At 47.8% G+C, this 14,858-nt stretch overlaps 2 protein-coding genes across 3 annotated transcripts; both read right to left on the bottom strand.

Annotated features, from left to right (window-relative positions):
- Nucleotides 1–5,158: 5,158 nt before the first annotated feature.
- LOC133931300 (uncharacterized) lies at nt 5,159–7,105 on the bottom strand. The gene is made up of 4 exons (XM_062378158.1): nt 6,594–7,105; nt 6,025–6,064; nt 5,534–5,616; nt 5,159–5,360 (listed from the first exon to the last, which is right to left on the bottom strand). The coding sequence occupies exons 1-4, from the start codon at nt 6,935–6,937 to the stop codon at nt 5,357–5,359; spliced, it is 471 nt and encodes a 156-aa protein (XP_062234142.1). The 5' UTR covers nt 6,938–7,105; the 3' UTR covers nt 5,159–5,356.
- A 6,343-nt stretch (nt 7,106–13,448) lies between these two features.
- Nucleotides 13,449–14,644, bottom strand: LOC133930788 (36.4 kDa proline-rich protein-like). 2 transcript variants are annotated; one of them, XM_062377524.1, is made up of 2 exons: nt 14,305–14,644; nt 13,449–14,253 (listed from the first exon to the last, which is right to left on the bottom strand). In XM_062377524.1, the coding sequence occupies exons 1-2, from the start codon at nt 14,588–14,590 to the stop codon at nt 13,715–13,717; spliced, it is 825 nt and encodes a 274-aa protein (XP_062233508.1). In that variant the 5' UTR covers nt 14,591–14,644; the 3' UTR covers nt 13,449–13,714. The 2 variants fall into 2 exon arrangements, with proteins under 2 accessions (XP_062233508.1, XP_062233507.1); XM_062377523.1 differs by having other exon boundaries at nt 13,449–14,641.
- Between the last annotated feature and the right edge of the window lie 214 nt (nt 14,645–14,858).

The raw sequence follows: 14,858 nt of genomic DNA, 5'->3' as shown, positions 1-14,858 counted from the left end.
GGGGGCGGGACCAGGAAAAAATATATATATACAGTTATGTTGTAGATTTCTTTCTTCTGTATATTATTTGGATGACCTCTTTAATATAAATCTCAAAACAATAAACGAATTAGCGTCATATCTAAATAAAAAAATATCATATATTCTTATTATTTGATATATATATATATATATATATATAATTAGTACTCTCTCCGATTGCAAATGTAAGTCGTTTTAGACTTGTGCACAAGGATTAAGAAAGTAGATCAAATGATTTTGTTATCTTTTATTTATTCTGTATTGGAAAAGATAACTCATTCATTTGTAAAAATGGTAACATTTATTAAATAAGAGCAATATATGAATAAAAGAAAAAAAAAATTATAGAAATTCGAGAATAACTTATATTTAGAGAATAGTTGAGGGGACTAAAACGATCTATATTTACAACCAGATGCAGTATTAAGCAGGTCTCTCCCACTATTTTAATGTAGTTTCATAACACAGCGTTATTGTGTATATAATCTTTTTCCCGGGACTGGGTTAGTGGGAGCCACGATCCCTCAACGGGAGTCCGAGAGACTGACGTGTGGGTCCAAACGTTCGTACACCCTCCTGGGCCGTGTGTCAGTGAGTGGTGCAGGGTCTCTGCCGTCCCACGAGGCGATAGGAGGGCCGGCGGGTGGGTGGCCCACCCGTGTCACCGCGACGGCGGCGCGTGCGGACGCGGTCGCGCGGGGGCGGGAACCGGGGGCCGTGTCGTGCAAGCTTTGCAGGCTGCAGCGCTCGAGTTTCGCGGGCGGGCGGCGGCTGATTTTGAGACGGCGGCGTGGACTTTTGGGAACCGCATGATTCGTCGGTCTGGATTGCCCTGTCAGTTCCTTCCAAGGGAAGAAGATGCCGTGCTGAGGTGACGATGCGTCCGGTGTTTTGACACTTGGGACCTGGATGTTGTCGTCGTACTGGTCTCGATTTCGGGAGGAATCGTACGGGAGAAGGCCAGCGGGTTACGGAAGCGTGCAGGAGAAGGGAAGGCCGTCGTGCAAATTCTTAGCTGGGCTGGTGGCGGCGTGCCTTTCTTCTGGGCCGAGTGGGCTGCCGAGCGTCTTTCTCCTGCGAGTTTTTTTTTATATATTTTTTATTAAAAATTTAAATAAATAGATTCTTCGTAGGAGAAATTGTAAAACTAGGCGCATGCAACCCTCTCAAATGGTGGTTAGGTGTCCTAACCGTCCCCCCTGAGAGGGCGGCAAGCCTAACCATCCCCTCAGAGTGCGGTTAGACCCAGAGAGGGCGGTTAGCCCCTTTGCCGCCCTCTAAGAGGGCGGTCAGGGCTTTTTTTTTCCATTAAATATGTAATTTTTTGTGTAATTCAAAAATAAAAAAGAAGGGCTTTAAGAAAATTTAGAATTTAAATTTGGAGTAGGTTATGTAATAGTCGGAGAATAAAACATCAGTAATTAGCACTCGCAGCATTTTACATGAGTATGAGGTGCGAACGACGACAAAAATAGTATTAAACATAGGATGAAAACATTACAATACACTGTAACCGTGGCGACACGATAAGGAAACAAAGGTGACATGTACGATTCGCACTAAGATCTACTTATTAGTGCGTCGATCCTAATCATAACATGCCTTAGGGAGAAAAAGTATGTTGGGTTACATTAGATACTCTCTACTGAGTGCATCTAGGATACTTTCCCTTTCGAAGGGCATCGGGACCTACCGGCTTAGCACGGCGGGTTCTCTCCCTCTTCCTTTTCCTCTCAGCCTCCTGAGCCTGAGCCACGGTACGGTCGTGCGCCGCCTTCCTCATGCGCTCTTCTTCCTCCCGCTTGAGGCGAAGTTCTTCTTGCTGTTGCTCGTACTCCCGACGTGCGTACGCTTCCCTTCTCCACCTCGTGTTCATTTCGACCCACTACTTTTGTATGTCATTTTGCTCATTGTCCGACGTGTTCGAAGTACCTATGCTTCTATCGCTCGTCTATCGTGAGCAGCTCTCCAGGGCCCCGTGGTTGAAACACTCCTAACTCCGTTTGGTGCTCGGTGGATAAAAAGCTGCGATGCTTCTTGTCCACGGCAGGGTCTAGAAGCTCGAGGGTCGCAGGGTCGGCCATATCTGCATTAGAAAGGCATGTACATTAATGCATTGTTAGATAAAAACAATAACAATATACTTTGAATGCAAATTAACTATATCACTATATGCAACATTAACGAAGATTAAAATGGTACAAAATGAGCACAACGCACCATAAAACTCACCTAGACAACAGGTGCATTACCAAGTGTATTTTTTGGACAATACTTGTACGTGTGACCTATTTCATTACACTGACTGCATCGCTTGACCCTAGGGCCAGTCTCGGATTCATCCATATCGTTGCGAATCCGACGAGTTTGTCTTCGGCCAGGTGTGTTCTTCATCTTTTCCAAATCAGGCATATATATTCTTGCAGGCCCTATATTACTTGTAAAAGTGTCAACAATGTTGTAACCATACAACTCATGATTCCAGGTCTTGAGTATTTGATCTTTCATAAAATATTTTAAAACATATTGCCTGGGAAGCATATGGTGCTCCGCACACGTAGCTATGACATGTGTACAAGATTTGTGGAGTAATTGTTGCTTCTGGCAACTACAGATGCATGTCCCACTCCTTAGCACACACTCTTGAATATGCCACTCATGTCTACCCCCTCCGACCCTTATCCCGGCACAGGACATTGAACCTGTGCTCCGCAGTGCCCTCTTAATTTGCGCGATGCATGCGGGCTTTCTTATTAGCCTTTTCCATGTACTCACATAGCATACGTTCGTAAAGCATACAATTGTCCTCCATTACAACCTTAGCAGCTGCATACCGATCAATAAAGTACTTACAAGTCCTATGCAAAATGCATTCTACAATTTCAACTAGTGGTAGGGACCTTATTCCTCGCATGACCCAGTTATAAACCTCTGCAAGATTTGTAGTTGTCGGTGTATTAGGAACCAGGGGTCCCTGAGTCCCGAGACCGGACCGGCCATCCGCCACATGTCACCATCCCGCGGGGTCCACCCTGCCGGGTAAGAAGAAACTAAGTCCCGGGGGAAGGTGCTCGGGGCCATAGCCTCTAAGATTCCCGAGCACCACAGTTCCCCGATAATCCGCAGAGTCCAAGTACCGGGAAGGAAGTGCTCGTAAGGGTTCTCACATACCCCCGAGTACTGTAGTCCCCCGATGATCCAAACACCGAAGTGCTCGGGAGAGAGTGCTCGGGGCTGCACGTGGCAGCCCCCGAGGACTCGGTTCCCCGAAGGTCTCATCCAAGTACTCGGGAGAGAGTGCTCGGGGCTGCACGTGGCAGCCCCCGAGGACTCGGTTCCCCGAAGGTCTCATCCAAGTGCTAGGGAGAGAGTGCTCGGGGCTGCACGTGGAAGCCCCTGAGGACTCGGTTCCCCGAAGGTCTCATCCAAGTGCTCGGGAGAGAGCGCTCGGGGCTGCACGTGGCAGCCCCCGAGGACTCGGTTCCCCGAAGGTCTCATCCAAGTGCTCGGGAGAGAGTGCTCGGGGCTGCACGTGGCAGCCCCCGAGGACTCGGTTCCCCGAAAGTCTCACCCAAGTACTCGGGAAAGAGTGCTCGGGGCTGCACGTGGCAGCCCCCGAAGACTCAGTTCCCCGAAGGTTCGCGCAAGATTGTCCGACGACTCGAAGGGTCCCATCGTCGGGGTGTCAGCCAGTCAAAGGCCCAATACCGCATTTAATAGGCACGCGCGGCCTGACATCCTGACATTCTCAGCTGCCCACGCCCCAGTGTCAGTCCCTGCCATGCACAGGCAGGGGGGCGTGGGTCCATTAAATGCACGGGTCCCGTCCCGTTTCATTCGGGTGCCTCGGGATAACGTTGCCAGAATCGAAGAGCTCCGCCTGCCACCCTACCCTGGCAGGAGAACAAGACAGGGTGGGCGCACCGGGCACCTCTGAGGCTGCCCGGTGGGCCCCCTTAATGGCGCCGGAGGGCATCCACAGTGGCGGGTGGTCGGATGCGCGCCACATTTTTCCACCGCCCCTGTCACTTCGCCAAAACGGAATGATGGCGCCTTTCTCCGTGGCGCCTTGGCACTCGCACCCCCTCCTTCCCATTCAGGATATGTCGAGGTCGGCGCGCCTATAAAAGGAAAGGATGGATAACACGTAAAAGTGTGTGTGGAAAAAGAAAGAGGACGCAGACGCTCGAACCCATTCAAGCCAAGCTAGAACACGAGAGCCTCAAGCTCTCTGTAAGCTGCTCTCTCTGGTAACCAGATACATCCTTGAAGAATTTCCTTCGAAGATAGATATAGCACTCACACAGGAGTAGGGTGTTACGCCCCCGTGCGGCCCGAACCTGTCTAAACCTCGGTGCACCTATCTTTCTCGCACTAGGACGATCATCTCCCACCAGCCACCGCATTTATTTCCGTTTCCCGCTTATTTCCCAAACAAGCTCGCTCAGGATCATCCCCCGGCCGAATCTCTAAAAAGGGGGTCTCTCGGGATCCCTGCGACAGGAGTTCATCCTCCGACAGTAGTCATTACTCCATACCTTGCACCACCACTGTCGTACAACAGAGCCCATTTTTCATTTGGCTCATTACGTATTCACTGTGAGAAGCTCCGAATAGATGAGCCTGATCTCCTTACAATCTGCGGAGTATCGGTTGGAAGAGGTCCGAGAGCTATTGGTTCATCACCATTAGGTGCAGCCTCCACAGTTTGTTTTAGAGTCAGTTCATCCACTACAAGAGGAACACCCCTTTAGCAACGCATATATGCGTTGCTATAAGTCTAAATAATCGTTGCTAGCATCTATACCAACAGATTAAGCATGCGTTGCAAGAGGTGGCGTTGCAATGGTCTACTGGGACGCATACATATGCGTTGGTAACAAGTGCAAAGAAGCGTTGCAAGCTAGCAACGTATATAGTTGGTTTCACCAACACCTGCATATGCGTTGCAAGCTTGAATAAGCAATGTTCTTTGACATTACAACTAGCTCACTGGGAGAAATAAACATGTTGATATTTCTACCATTTTCTAAATTTCTGGAGCATCAATTGAGCAACAGAACAGATATGACATACAATCAAGAATAGCTGCTGAAAAGATTTTCATTAATAATTTACTAGTATTGTATATGGTACATATATGCAACCTCTTAATACACACTTCAGCTCGAACTATGCACCAAATACTACACAACTCAACTGTAGTATAATCAAATTAACATGTTTGATCTGCTTCTCTCTCAAATCAGAATGCATCTCATTTCATCAGATTGGTAACTTCTTCATATTGCTATTTTCATCTCTTCCTTGAGCTGTGCATGAATTATTCATCTAATTATCTGCAAATGAGACGTACACAATTTCAGTAAGGTAGCTGAAATAAGAATGCTATCTTATACTACACACATTCTAAATAGGAAGTCAGCTTGAGAAAAAAAATCATATCTAGATGAAAAAGTGCATAAAGAATATTTGTACTCTAACCCATACAAACTGAACAGAATTCTCGCACCTGAGTTCCCCGTAGTTTACAATACGTGGCCACTCTTCCAAAAGCAGTATGGTACAGGCTGTAGCTTCCATATGTTTAGTGCCCTGCTATAAAAACACAAATGGTTATTATGCACGCCCTCAAACTATCATATGTGAATGTTATAATAGTTGTAAATATTCAACTAAAGATGGTAGTTTGGGAAATAGGACAACACACATACTGACGATCTCAAATCCTATGCTGTATGCTCCCTTTATTACTTGAACCGAGAAAAAGGGAATCCTAAAGACAACATATTTGACACAACTCAATCTCATATACTAATTGGAAACCATTATATTTTCTGCAAGGATGTCAAACAGCTAACTTTATTCCTCGAGATTCGTATTGAGAAACAAATCTGCACAGAAAAAATTATCAATGAAGGCCTGTTCAATCATGAAAGAGCACCAAATGAGCCACTGATAACGCTCATGCAAAGATGTATCATCACAAGATGGAACTACTACCTCTGGAAAAAAAAGAGTACGGAAATCGCACTGACAAGCCCTGCAGCAAAGAGAACTAATAAAATTCAGGTTTCCTTATGTTAACACTATCAATAATGGACACTGCAACGAAAATGGCCTGAAGTTTCTACCTTAGATCAGCAACTATTGGTCTCCACTTTAATCAAACTAGACAAAACGAAATGCACCAACAGCAAGCACATTTAATGTCAAATTTCACCATTTGTTTTTAGTGCAGACCGATTCTATTGGTTTAGTCCTTTAAGAGTGATAATGATCCATTCGATATTATTGAAAGGAACAGACAGACAACTCATCTTTATTATCCTAGAAATCCATCTTAATGGCATTTTATCGAACACCTTGGAGATATGGAAAACTCATCAGGGTGGTTTGTTTCGCTACTGCAGCAGGGTCCATCAGATTTGAACAGCGACTTTTACTGATTTGAAGGAAATATTGTAGAGCAAAATCAATCATAACTACCACAGAGCATCACACATCATGCACCAAATGTCATAGACTGATCCGCATGTATACAGATAGGGCGGAGTGGAGGGGATAAATACCTCAGGGAGGAAGGCATTGCGAGGGGAGGTACATGCCGGGGGCCAGGGGAGGGCGATGGAGGACAGGCAGCAGGGCGCCGTTGAGTGGAGGGGATGGCTGCACGGACGCGATGAGAATGCGACAGCCTCCTCCAGATCTGGCCACCGCCTGCCCCCTCCTCACTGCAGCTGGATCTGAAGGGGATTTCAGAGGAGCGGAGCACGCTAGGGAGCACAACGCTCACGGCCCATGGGAGGATGATGGGGGCGCAAACAGGATGTAGAGGGTGGACGGCGCGCTCGAGATCTGCGGGCGTCGTGGTAGGCAACTGACTGCAGGTGTCTACGTAGGGCAGGACTAACATGGGGGGGCAGTTGTTGAGGAGGCCGGCGGCCGACGCCAACTGAAGAGGAGCAATCGCATGGGGCGAAACCCTATGTGCGCAGCGGAGGGGGGTGGGGAAGTTGGACGCCGGCCTTGCAGGGGTGGACTGGCCGAGGGCAGTTATTAGGCGAGGAGGTGGGCTGGGCAGCAGTGGATCCAAGATCCGTTCCGAGGCATGCGTTGCTAGAGGCGGGTTGGTATTGTAGTGATCAAGTCTTGCCCATAGTGCATTGAACTTCCGTTGCTGGTTTTGACTGTAGAACTTCTTGAAAAGCTTCATTAACTCTTTGTTTTTAAACTGTTTGTAGAAGTTCGCACCCATATGGCGCATGCACAACCTGCTTTTGAGGTCAGGCCACTGTGCTACTACACCCCGTCGAACGCTATCATGTTGCATATCCAGCAAAGCCTGCAACAATCCTGCATGTCTATCATGAATGAGACACACATCTGGTCGGTCAAGAACAATTGCATGTTTAACCTGCTCTAGGAACCAATACAAGCTGTCCCCGTTCTCACTCTCCACGAAAGCAAACCCTAGTGGCAGGACTTGATTGTTACCATCGACCCCAATTGCAGATAATATATGCCCTTTGTACTTCTCAGTCAGGAATGTTCCATCTAGGCATATGATGGGTCGGCAATATCAAAATGCTTTGATAATTGCAGCGAATGCAAAGAAAGCATGCTGTAACACTCTTTTTCCGCTGTACTCCACATCAGTAGAGGGGTAATACTTGATATCATAGTAGCTGTCTGGGTTCCTTCCACAAATTGTGGCTAATTGACGAGGTAGATTGTGATATGAATCTTCATATGTTCCAAACCTTGTCTCAATAGCCTTTTGTTTCGGCCTCCATGCCTTCGCATAGTTTATTATGTACTGGAACCTTTGCTCAATAGCACGGATTATTGATCGTGGCTCATACCTTATGTTGTCCACCATCTCTCCATACATAACATTTGCAATGAAAGCAGAAGACATGTTCCAGTGGATGAACTCTATTTCCTCAACGTGACAATTATGTTCCTTAACTATTGAGTACTGTCAGTAGTCTACCCATTTCCCTCTGAATGCGTGCACCCGCCAATGACATTGCGGCATCAAACACTTCACATCGTACTCCGTTTTACTGGATTTAACAACCTTGAATTATCTCCAAAGAGGCAACGACCAGAATCTCACCACATCAATAACTGCCTCTTTTGTAGGGTACATAGCACCTTGTGACACCTCGTTCTCATGGTATTGCCACGGTGTCCGGTCAACCTCACTAACCACCAGCTTCGAAAATTCATGATCCCTCCACTCTGCAGGAACTGGAGCATTACCCTCCTCGTCAGATGAATCCCTATCGGCAAAGCCTTCCTCCAACTCTGCATCCTCCAAATCCATATCTTCAATGATGCTAGGGATGCGCTCCCCTTCATCAGCTACACCCATCGATTGCAGCTCTGGAATATCACCAACATCCTCCTTGGACCCGACATTAGCCGCCTCTGATTTATCTTCTACTGCCTCACTTGGTCCTGCTACTGCTTCCGCAGAGTTCACCTCAGTTTGATCTTTCAGGTACGCCTCAGCTAACAAAACCAGCGGCATGCCACGTTCACAACATATATCTATATACTGCCTCCAAGTTGATGTGGCTTCGATAGGAACAAGCTCACCAAAGTATCCATGACTAGCACGGCTGAGGACAGCTTTCAACTTCAGCTCATGTTGCTGTGGATCCAGTTGGGAAAACTGCATGAGCCATTTGCACACACCCACAATGGTCCTCTCATTAGCTTTACTAAGATCCTTCATGATATGACGAAATTCAGACAGATCTACACCATTAGGATCATACCTAATTTCACCCTCATCATAATATATCTAAAAATTTAATTTATCTGCCATCCCTGAAAATACCCGCAAACATAACCAATGTTAAGACAATAACCTATATTTCTAATTATCGGATAAAATAATTTCTAAATGCTACATCCTACGTTCGCAAATTATCATATACTGCTACCTCCTACGTCGCACATTACGACCCAATATAGTAAAAATAATATACTAAAAATAATATTCTACATTTCACTGCTATCGTACAATTTTCTAAGTAAATTTGACAATTTTCTAAACCCTAGGTCATACATGTCTAAAACCTATGTCATATACTAATACTGCACTAATTAACAACAATAAAAATAAAAAAGACTTTCTCGAAATTAATCTTCAAATCCGCGGCTCAAATACAGCAGAGCTTCGCCGAGCTCTCTTCCTTCCCTCTCCTCTCCTCTCTTCTCCTCCCTCTTCTCAACTTTTTCTTTTTTTTTGAATAAAATGACATTTTAGGCTATTTTTAGCCCTTTTATAGGAGAGGCCGGGTGGGGGGCTGCCGAGTGCGACGGGCGGGAAGGCCCCATCAGGGGGCGGTAAGGGAGGCGGCTCGGGCGGGCACGTCGTAACTGTCCTCTGAGGGGACGGTTAGGCTTACCGCCCTCTCAGTAGGTGGTTAGGTGTCCTAACCGCTATTTTAGAGGACTGCAGACGCCTAGTTTTACAATTTCTCTTGCGGAGAATTTATTTATTTAAATTTTTAATAAAAAATATAAAAATAAAAAAACTCTGCTCCTGCTGCCCCTGCGCGGGAGGGGTCGAACAACCACGAACCTGAACAGCGACGAGCGGCGGCTTGAGGCGAGTGAGGGACTCGATCTACCCCTTCTTCATTCTCTTCTTCCTCCTATTACCTCACCTCTATCTAGAAGCTTCTAGAAACTTGTATCCATTTTATGTACTTCAATTTGTTGAATCAAACATCCGGGTTCATAACAATTAGTATCTGAGCTGTTCAATCCTGGTGAATCATCAAGCCCTAGTGGAAGTGAGCGCATCAGTGGACGAATTGAAGGTTACCGAGGGGGAATTCGATTAGTGGAGTCCACAAAGTCGAGACGAGTATGCTGGATCTGCAGACAAGCGTAGCAGTTCTGCGCTCACAAGTGGAGCAACTCATCATCAAGCCGGAATCCACCAAGCTTGCAACGGCTCCATCAGCATCTTCTTCCACAGCGCAGAGCATCGGCACCACCACCATCGCCACCGACGTTGCTACAATGACGTACTCGGTACCTTCTTCGCCTTCCGCGACCTCGACACCATCCCTGGATGCCTTCCTCAACATCTCCATCTCCACCGCCGAACACCCCCGCGGTGACGCACACCAGGTGTTCTACGCCTGGTCTCGACCCTTTCACCCGTGTTCTGATGTCTTTAACCACTTCCCCTGCATCGCCTACGCCTTCCCCAACCTCTACGGCACCACATGACGCCAGCCTCAACGTCTCGCCACCACCGAGCTCCACTTAGCGACGCACGCCAGGTGTTCGACGCTGGGTCGCGGCTGTGACGCCCATGTTCCAGTGTCCTCGAGCAATCCGGTCACCGCTCCAGCTCCACCTACGACCACCTCTATGCTTGAGGTGACCACCCTTATCGCTCACGACTGCACCATCGATCTCTGCAAGGTGGCGCCCCCAGCTATGTGACACCAAGTGCCCACCATTGCTCTGGCGTGCCATCACCTGTGGGTCACGACCATGACACCCAGGTTCCAATGCTCGCAAACATCTCTGCCGCCATTCCAAAGCCATCCTCAACCATTGTCGATGGCAAGCATCAGAACAAGGAGGAGGAAGACTTGTCCAAAGGAGCACCCGATTGATATTTTGGCCGTCCCTCTTACCACCAACACTGATGGAGCCATCTGGTGGGTTGTGTCTGGTGGGTTTCGCTGCTGACGCATGTTGCGCCTTCACCCTCGACTTCAATGCCATTGGATGGGATCCATGGCGGCCTCACAAGACAGATGTGAGAGTGGTGGAGTTGATCTACGGCTGGTTCCTTGGCTATCGCGGGTGTAGTCAAGGGGCCGTTTGACCGAAACCATGGCCATCATTCAGTGATTGGCCAGCAGTGCAATGGATTTTGTGGGCACCACCTTGGAGTTATGAGATCGTACTGCATGCAGTATTTTGTTGCACAGGCTCAATTCTCATCAAGAAGCACACGGTTGTACATGCAAGAGCTGAAGCAAATTGGAGATTTTTTTGGAATTGTTTCTCTGGCATAAAGTTACTTCTAAGCTGCACACGGTGGTTTTTTTGAGTGCTATCATGGTAATCACAAGCTCTGACCATCAGGAGCTTGACATCTTGCTACCTAGTGCATCATGGGTATTTAAACCTTGGCCACCACCTCAAGGAGCTGTTGCAAATGCCTACGCCTTAGGTGAGATTTCATCTGAATTCCTAATGTTATTATTTAGTGGTGAGTCTCCTGAGTTTTCACCATATTCTATTTTCCCTATGGAACTGCGTATGAGTACTTTTCATACTGAAAGTTCTCTCATAGCTATTGCTATGAGATGGTGCTTTCGCTCGATGTTGTTTCCTGTTGGAAAGATCAGAAAGTTTTTGCAGTCTATACAACTCCTTACTACAGGACGAGAGCTAGTGAGTGCAGGTAGAATTATTCAGAGTGCAAAACTAGAACTTAAGCTTCCAAGAAATGCAGTTGTGTTCCCATTGTTTACTGAACCAGCACCATTTGCGATGAGGAGAACATTGCTTGGTGAAGCTGATAAACAACTTAGGAAACTATGTGTGTCTGCATGGCCAGTGGCAACAATCAGTGTGTGTTGAATGTGAGCCACAAGAGAGGCAGTGGACTGATTTCTACCATACAGTTGGTCTGGTCGTGATAATATACTTGTTCTGGTAACCTGCACATCAAGTTTAGGATGGGTAAGGCTGCTAACTTGTGTGCATATTCTGGTGGTCAAGAACTTGGAGGGGTCATATATCAAGCACGCTTCAATGGGCTTTCCAATTACTTCTTTTCTGTTGCTGCATCTTCAAGTGATGAGTTAACATTTGAGCCGCCACAAACGTTGATTGTGCTAATGCAAAGAGATATGCAAGTGAATAGGATAGCTAAAGGGCCTACGTCGTGAGGTTGCTATTGAAGTTATCTTGTCTTCGGTAATTAGGTTTCAGTTTTCATTGAGATGTGCTATGGATCAAAACTGGAATACCCACACCAAACATATGGTGTATGGATGGATAGTGCTAGAACTTGCTCTATGGCTTTGCTAGGATTTCAGGTGTTCAGTTCTTCAGTATGTCTTATTTTTCCATCTCCTGGCTAATCATGGAAGGGGCATGCAACTTAGTGTTGAGAAAGGGTGGCAAGAAGGTAATTCAGATGATCACCTAGCTCAAGATGGAAAGTCACTACATTTCCTACTTGTGTCATCAGTTCTGCTTGTTGGCTATTACACTGGACAGCTGAAGCCTGGCATATGTGTTGGGTTAAGTCATGAAGCTAAATATTGTGAAAAGGAATCTGAACAATTCACAAATCCTGGACCTGATGTTATCAAATTGTGCAAGATCTTAGCAGCTGTTCAGCAGGTATTTCCGATACATTGTATCATTGATCGTCAGAGAAAGTCAGGTTCCATGAGATCCAGGTGGTTTGAAGCTTCTCGAGGATAGTACAACAGCGGTTTGGGATAAGCCGAATATCAAGGAGTAGGGAATGTCATGAACCTACTCATGGGCTTCCTATTGGGCTATTATCTAATCAAGTAAGGATGCTAGATGAGTTGTTTAGGCCCCCTTTGTATTAGTTTTTTTCTGCATTTTCTCAGAAAAAAAAAATCAGAAGCTATCCAAAGAATTAGTATGGCTTGACCAGTTCATGGTAGTGCTCTGGTAAATGTATTTATAGACATGACCTACTCATGGGCTTCCTATTGGGCTATTATCTAATTAAGTAAGGATGCTAGATGAGTTGTCTAGGCCCCCTTTGTATAGGTTTTTTTCTGTATTTTCTCAGAAAAAAATCAGAAGCTATTCAAAGAGTTGGCTTTTAGTCTTGATTTCTGGTGGTTTTTAGCTAGTTGAGGAAGCAGCTGTGGTTAAATAAATTAAGTCTGAGAAGCAGGCTGATACGAGTTTTTTTAGCTTTTGGTGTGGTAAAAAGATAAAAGTTTATTGTAAAATCTAACAACTAAAATTCAATAGGCACAATTGCTTTCTCAAACAGAGCTTGTTTTTCAAACACTCTAAAGCTATAGCCTATTTAAACGGGGTCTTAGTGGGCCAAGAGAGACGACAATGCAGTTTAAAACAAAGCCAACCCACCGACAACAGGAGGGGGTTGAACAACCAAGAACCCGAACGGCAGCGAGCTACGGCTCGAGGCGAGTCAGGTACTCGATCTATCCCCTTCCTCTTCTTCCTCCCACTACCTCACTTCTATCTAAACACTTCTAAAAGCTTCCAAAAACTTGTATCCACTTCAATTTGCAGGTTCTAACAGCTAGCTCCGCCGACGCCACCGCTGCCTCCTGCCCGCTTGTTTTACAGAGGGGGTTTTCAACAAAGAGCAATGAAACGCAGAGTGTGACCCATCACGCGCTCAAGTGTGGTGAAGCTAATAACAGATGCAAGCATACTGATATTTATGGAATTGAACCAAATACTTGAGCCAGTTGCACACATCGACTGATTAAGCTGCACTTAGAAGATCGAAAAGTTTTCGATCGGACAGAAAAGCACATTACTCAAGAACACCAAAGAAATTAAGACACGCATCGTAGAGACGCTGCTAGCTTGAACGTGATTCCATGAATCACGCCATGCCAGTAAGAAGCACCATGCATGCATGGCGCGCATACTGGTTTGTTGTGATCGCTCAGTCGTAGAGCGACGGGCACTTGAAGCCGGCCGGCGGGTGCTTGCCGCAGGTGATGAGCAACTCGAGCGCGATGGGGAGGTAGATGTTGATGTTGAGCACGCGCGCTCGGATGGTGGTGCAGAGGCAGAGCGCCGCGTCAAGGTCCGCCACCCCCTGCACCAGCGGGCAGCACTTGGACTTCGCCTCCCGCCCGATCACCAGGTGGATCAGCCCGCCCAGCACGTCCACGCACGCGTTCAGCTTCAGCGCGTTGATCGGGCACGTCCGCCCCGCCGGCGGCGTCGGGGGCACGTTTGGCGGCGTCGGGGGCACGTTTGGCGGAGTGGGCGGCACGTAGGGCGGCGTCGGCGGCACGTACGGCGGAGTGGGCGGCACGTAGGGCGGCGTCGGCGGCACGTACGGCGGAGTGGGCGGCACGTACGGCGGCGTCGGCGGCACGTAGGGCGGCGTCGGCGGCACGTACGGCGGCGTCGGCGGCACGTAGGGCGGCGTCGGCGGCACGTACGGTGGAGTCGGAGGCACGTATGGCGGAGTCGGTGGGACGTACGGCGGAGTTGGCGGGGCGTAGGGCGGTGGCCGTGGCGTAGGAGGGACGTACGGCGGAGTTGGCGGGACGTAGGGCGGTGGCGGTGGCTTCGGAGGGGCGTACGGCGGATTGCACGGCGGGCATTTGGACGGGGGATTGGGGCGGTGCTTGGGCGGCTTGCCGTGGTGCGGAGGGTTGTGACCGGCGCCGGAACCCCTGCCGGGCGGCGGGTACCACGGCTGGCCGTGCCCACCAGGCGCCGGTGGAGGGCAGTTCCATGCCAACGAGCTGGGTAGGACGACGGCAGCTAGGACGAGGAGAACGCGAACGGAGGTGAAGGTGGCCATTGCGCCGGCTTCACAGCGATGCTCGTGACGGGCTGTGCTTGTGCACGCACACACACGTCTCCTTTTATAGAGGAACCTCGCGTCCCTGTTGTCAAGTGCGGCACAGTGAGTTAGCCCTGGCACGAGCGGCACAGTTCAACTGTTAAGCCAATCTGCATGCATGGCTGATAACCAACACGGAAATCTCAAATATATATGGCAGACGGACGTATGGTTTGTTAGCATTATTTATTTTATATTAAAATTGCTATTAAAAATATAAGTGAAA

Source organism: Phragmites australis, chromosome 10 (assembly GCF_958298935.1).
Source record: "Phragmites australis chromosome 10, lpPhrAust1.1, whole genome shotgun sequence".
NCBI classification, from domain to species: Eukaryota; Viridiplantae; Streptophyta; class Magnoliopsida; order Poales; family Poaceae; genus Phragmites; species Phragmites australis.
The sequence above is the reverse complement of the archived record's forward strand: the minus strand, read 5'-3'. Positions and strand labels throughout refer to the sequence as shown.

Excerpts from the sequence above, each read along its gene's own strand:
- LOC133931300 (XM_062378158.1), bottom strand. The coding sequence starts at position 6,937 with ATGTTAGTCCTGCCCTACGTAGACACCTGCAGTCAGTTGCCTACCACG. Across the intron at positions 6,065-6,593 it reads GCAATGCCTTCCTCCCTGAG|GGCTTGTCAGTGCGATTTCC; the intron begins GTATTTATCCCC and ends TCTTTGCTGCAG. Across the intron at positions 5,617-6,024 it reads GTACTCTTTTTTTTCCAGAG|GGCACTAAACATATGGAAGC; the intron begins GTAGTAGTTCCA and ends TTTTTATAGCAG.
- LOC133930788 (XM_062377523.1), bottom strand. The coding sequence starts at position 14,590 with ATGGCCACCTTCACCTCCGTTCGCGTTCTCCTCGTCCTAGCTGCCGTC.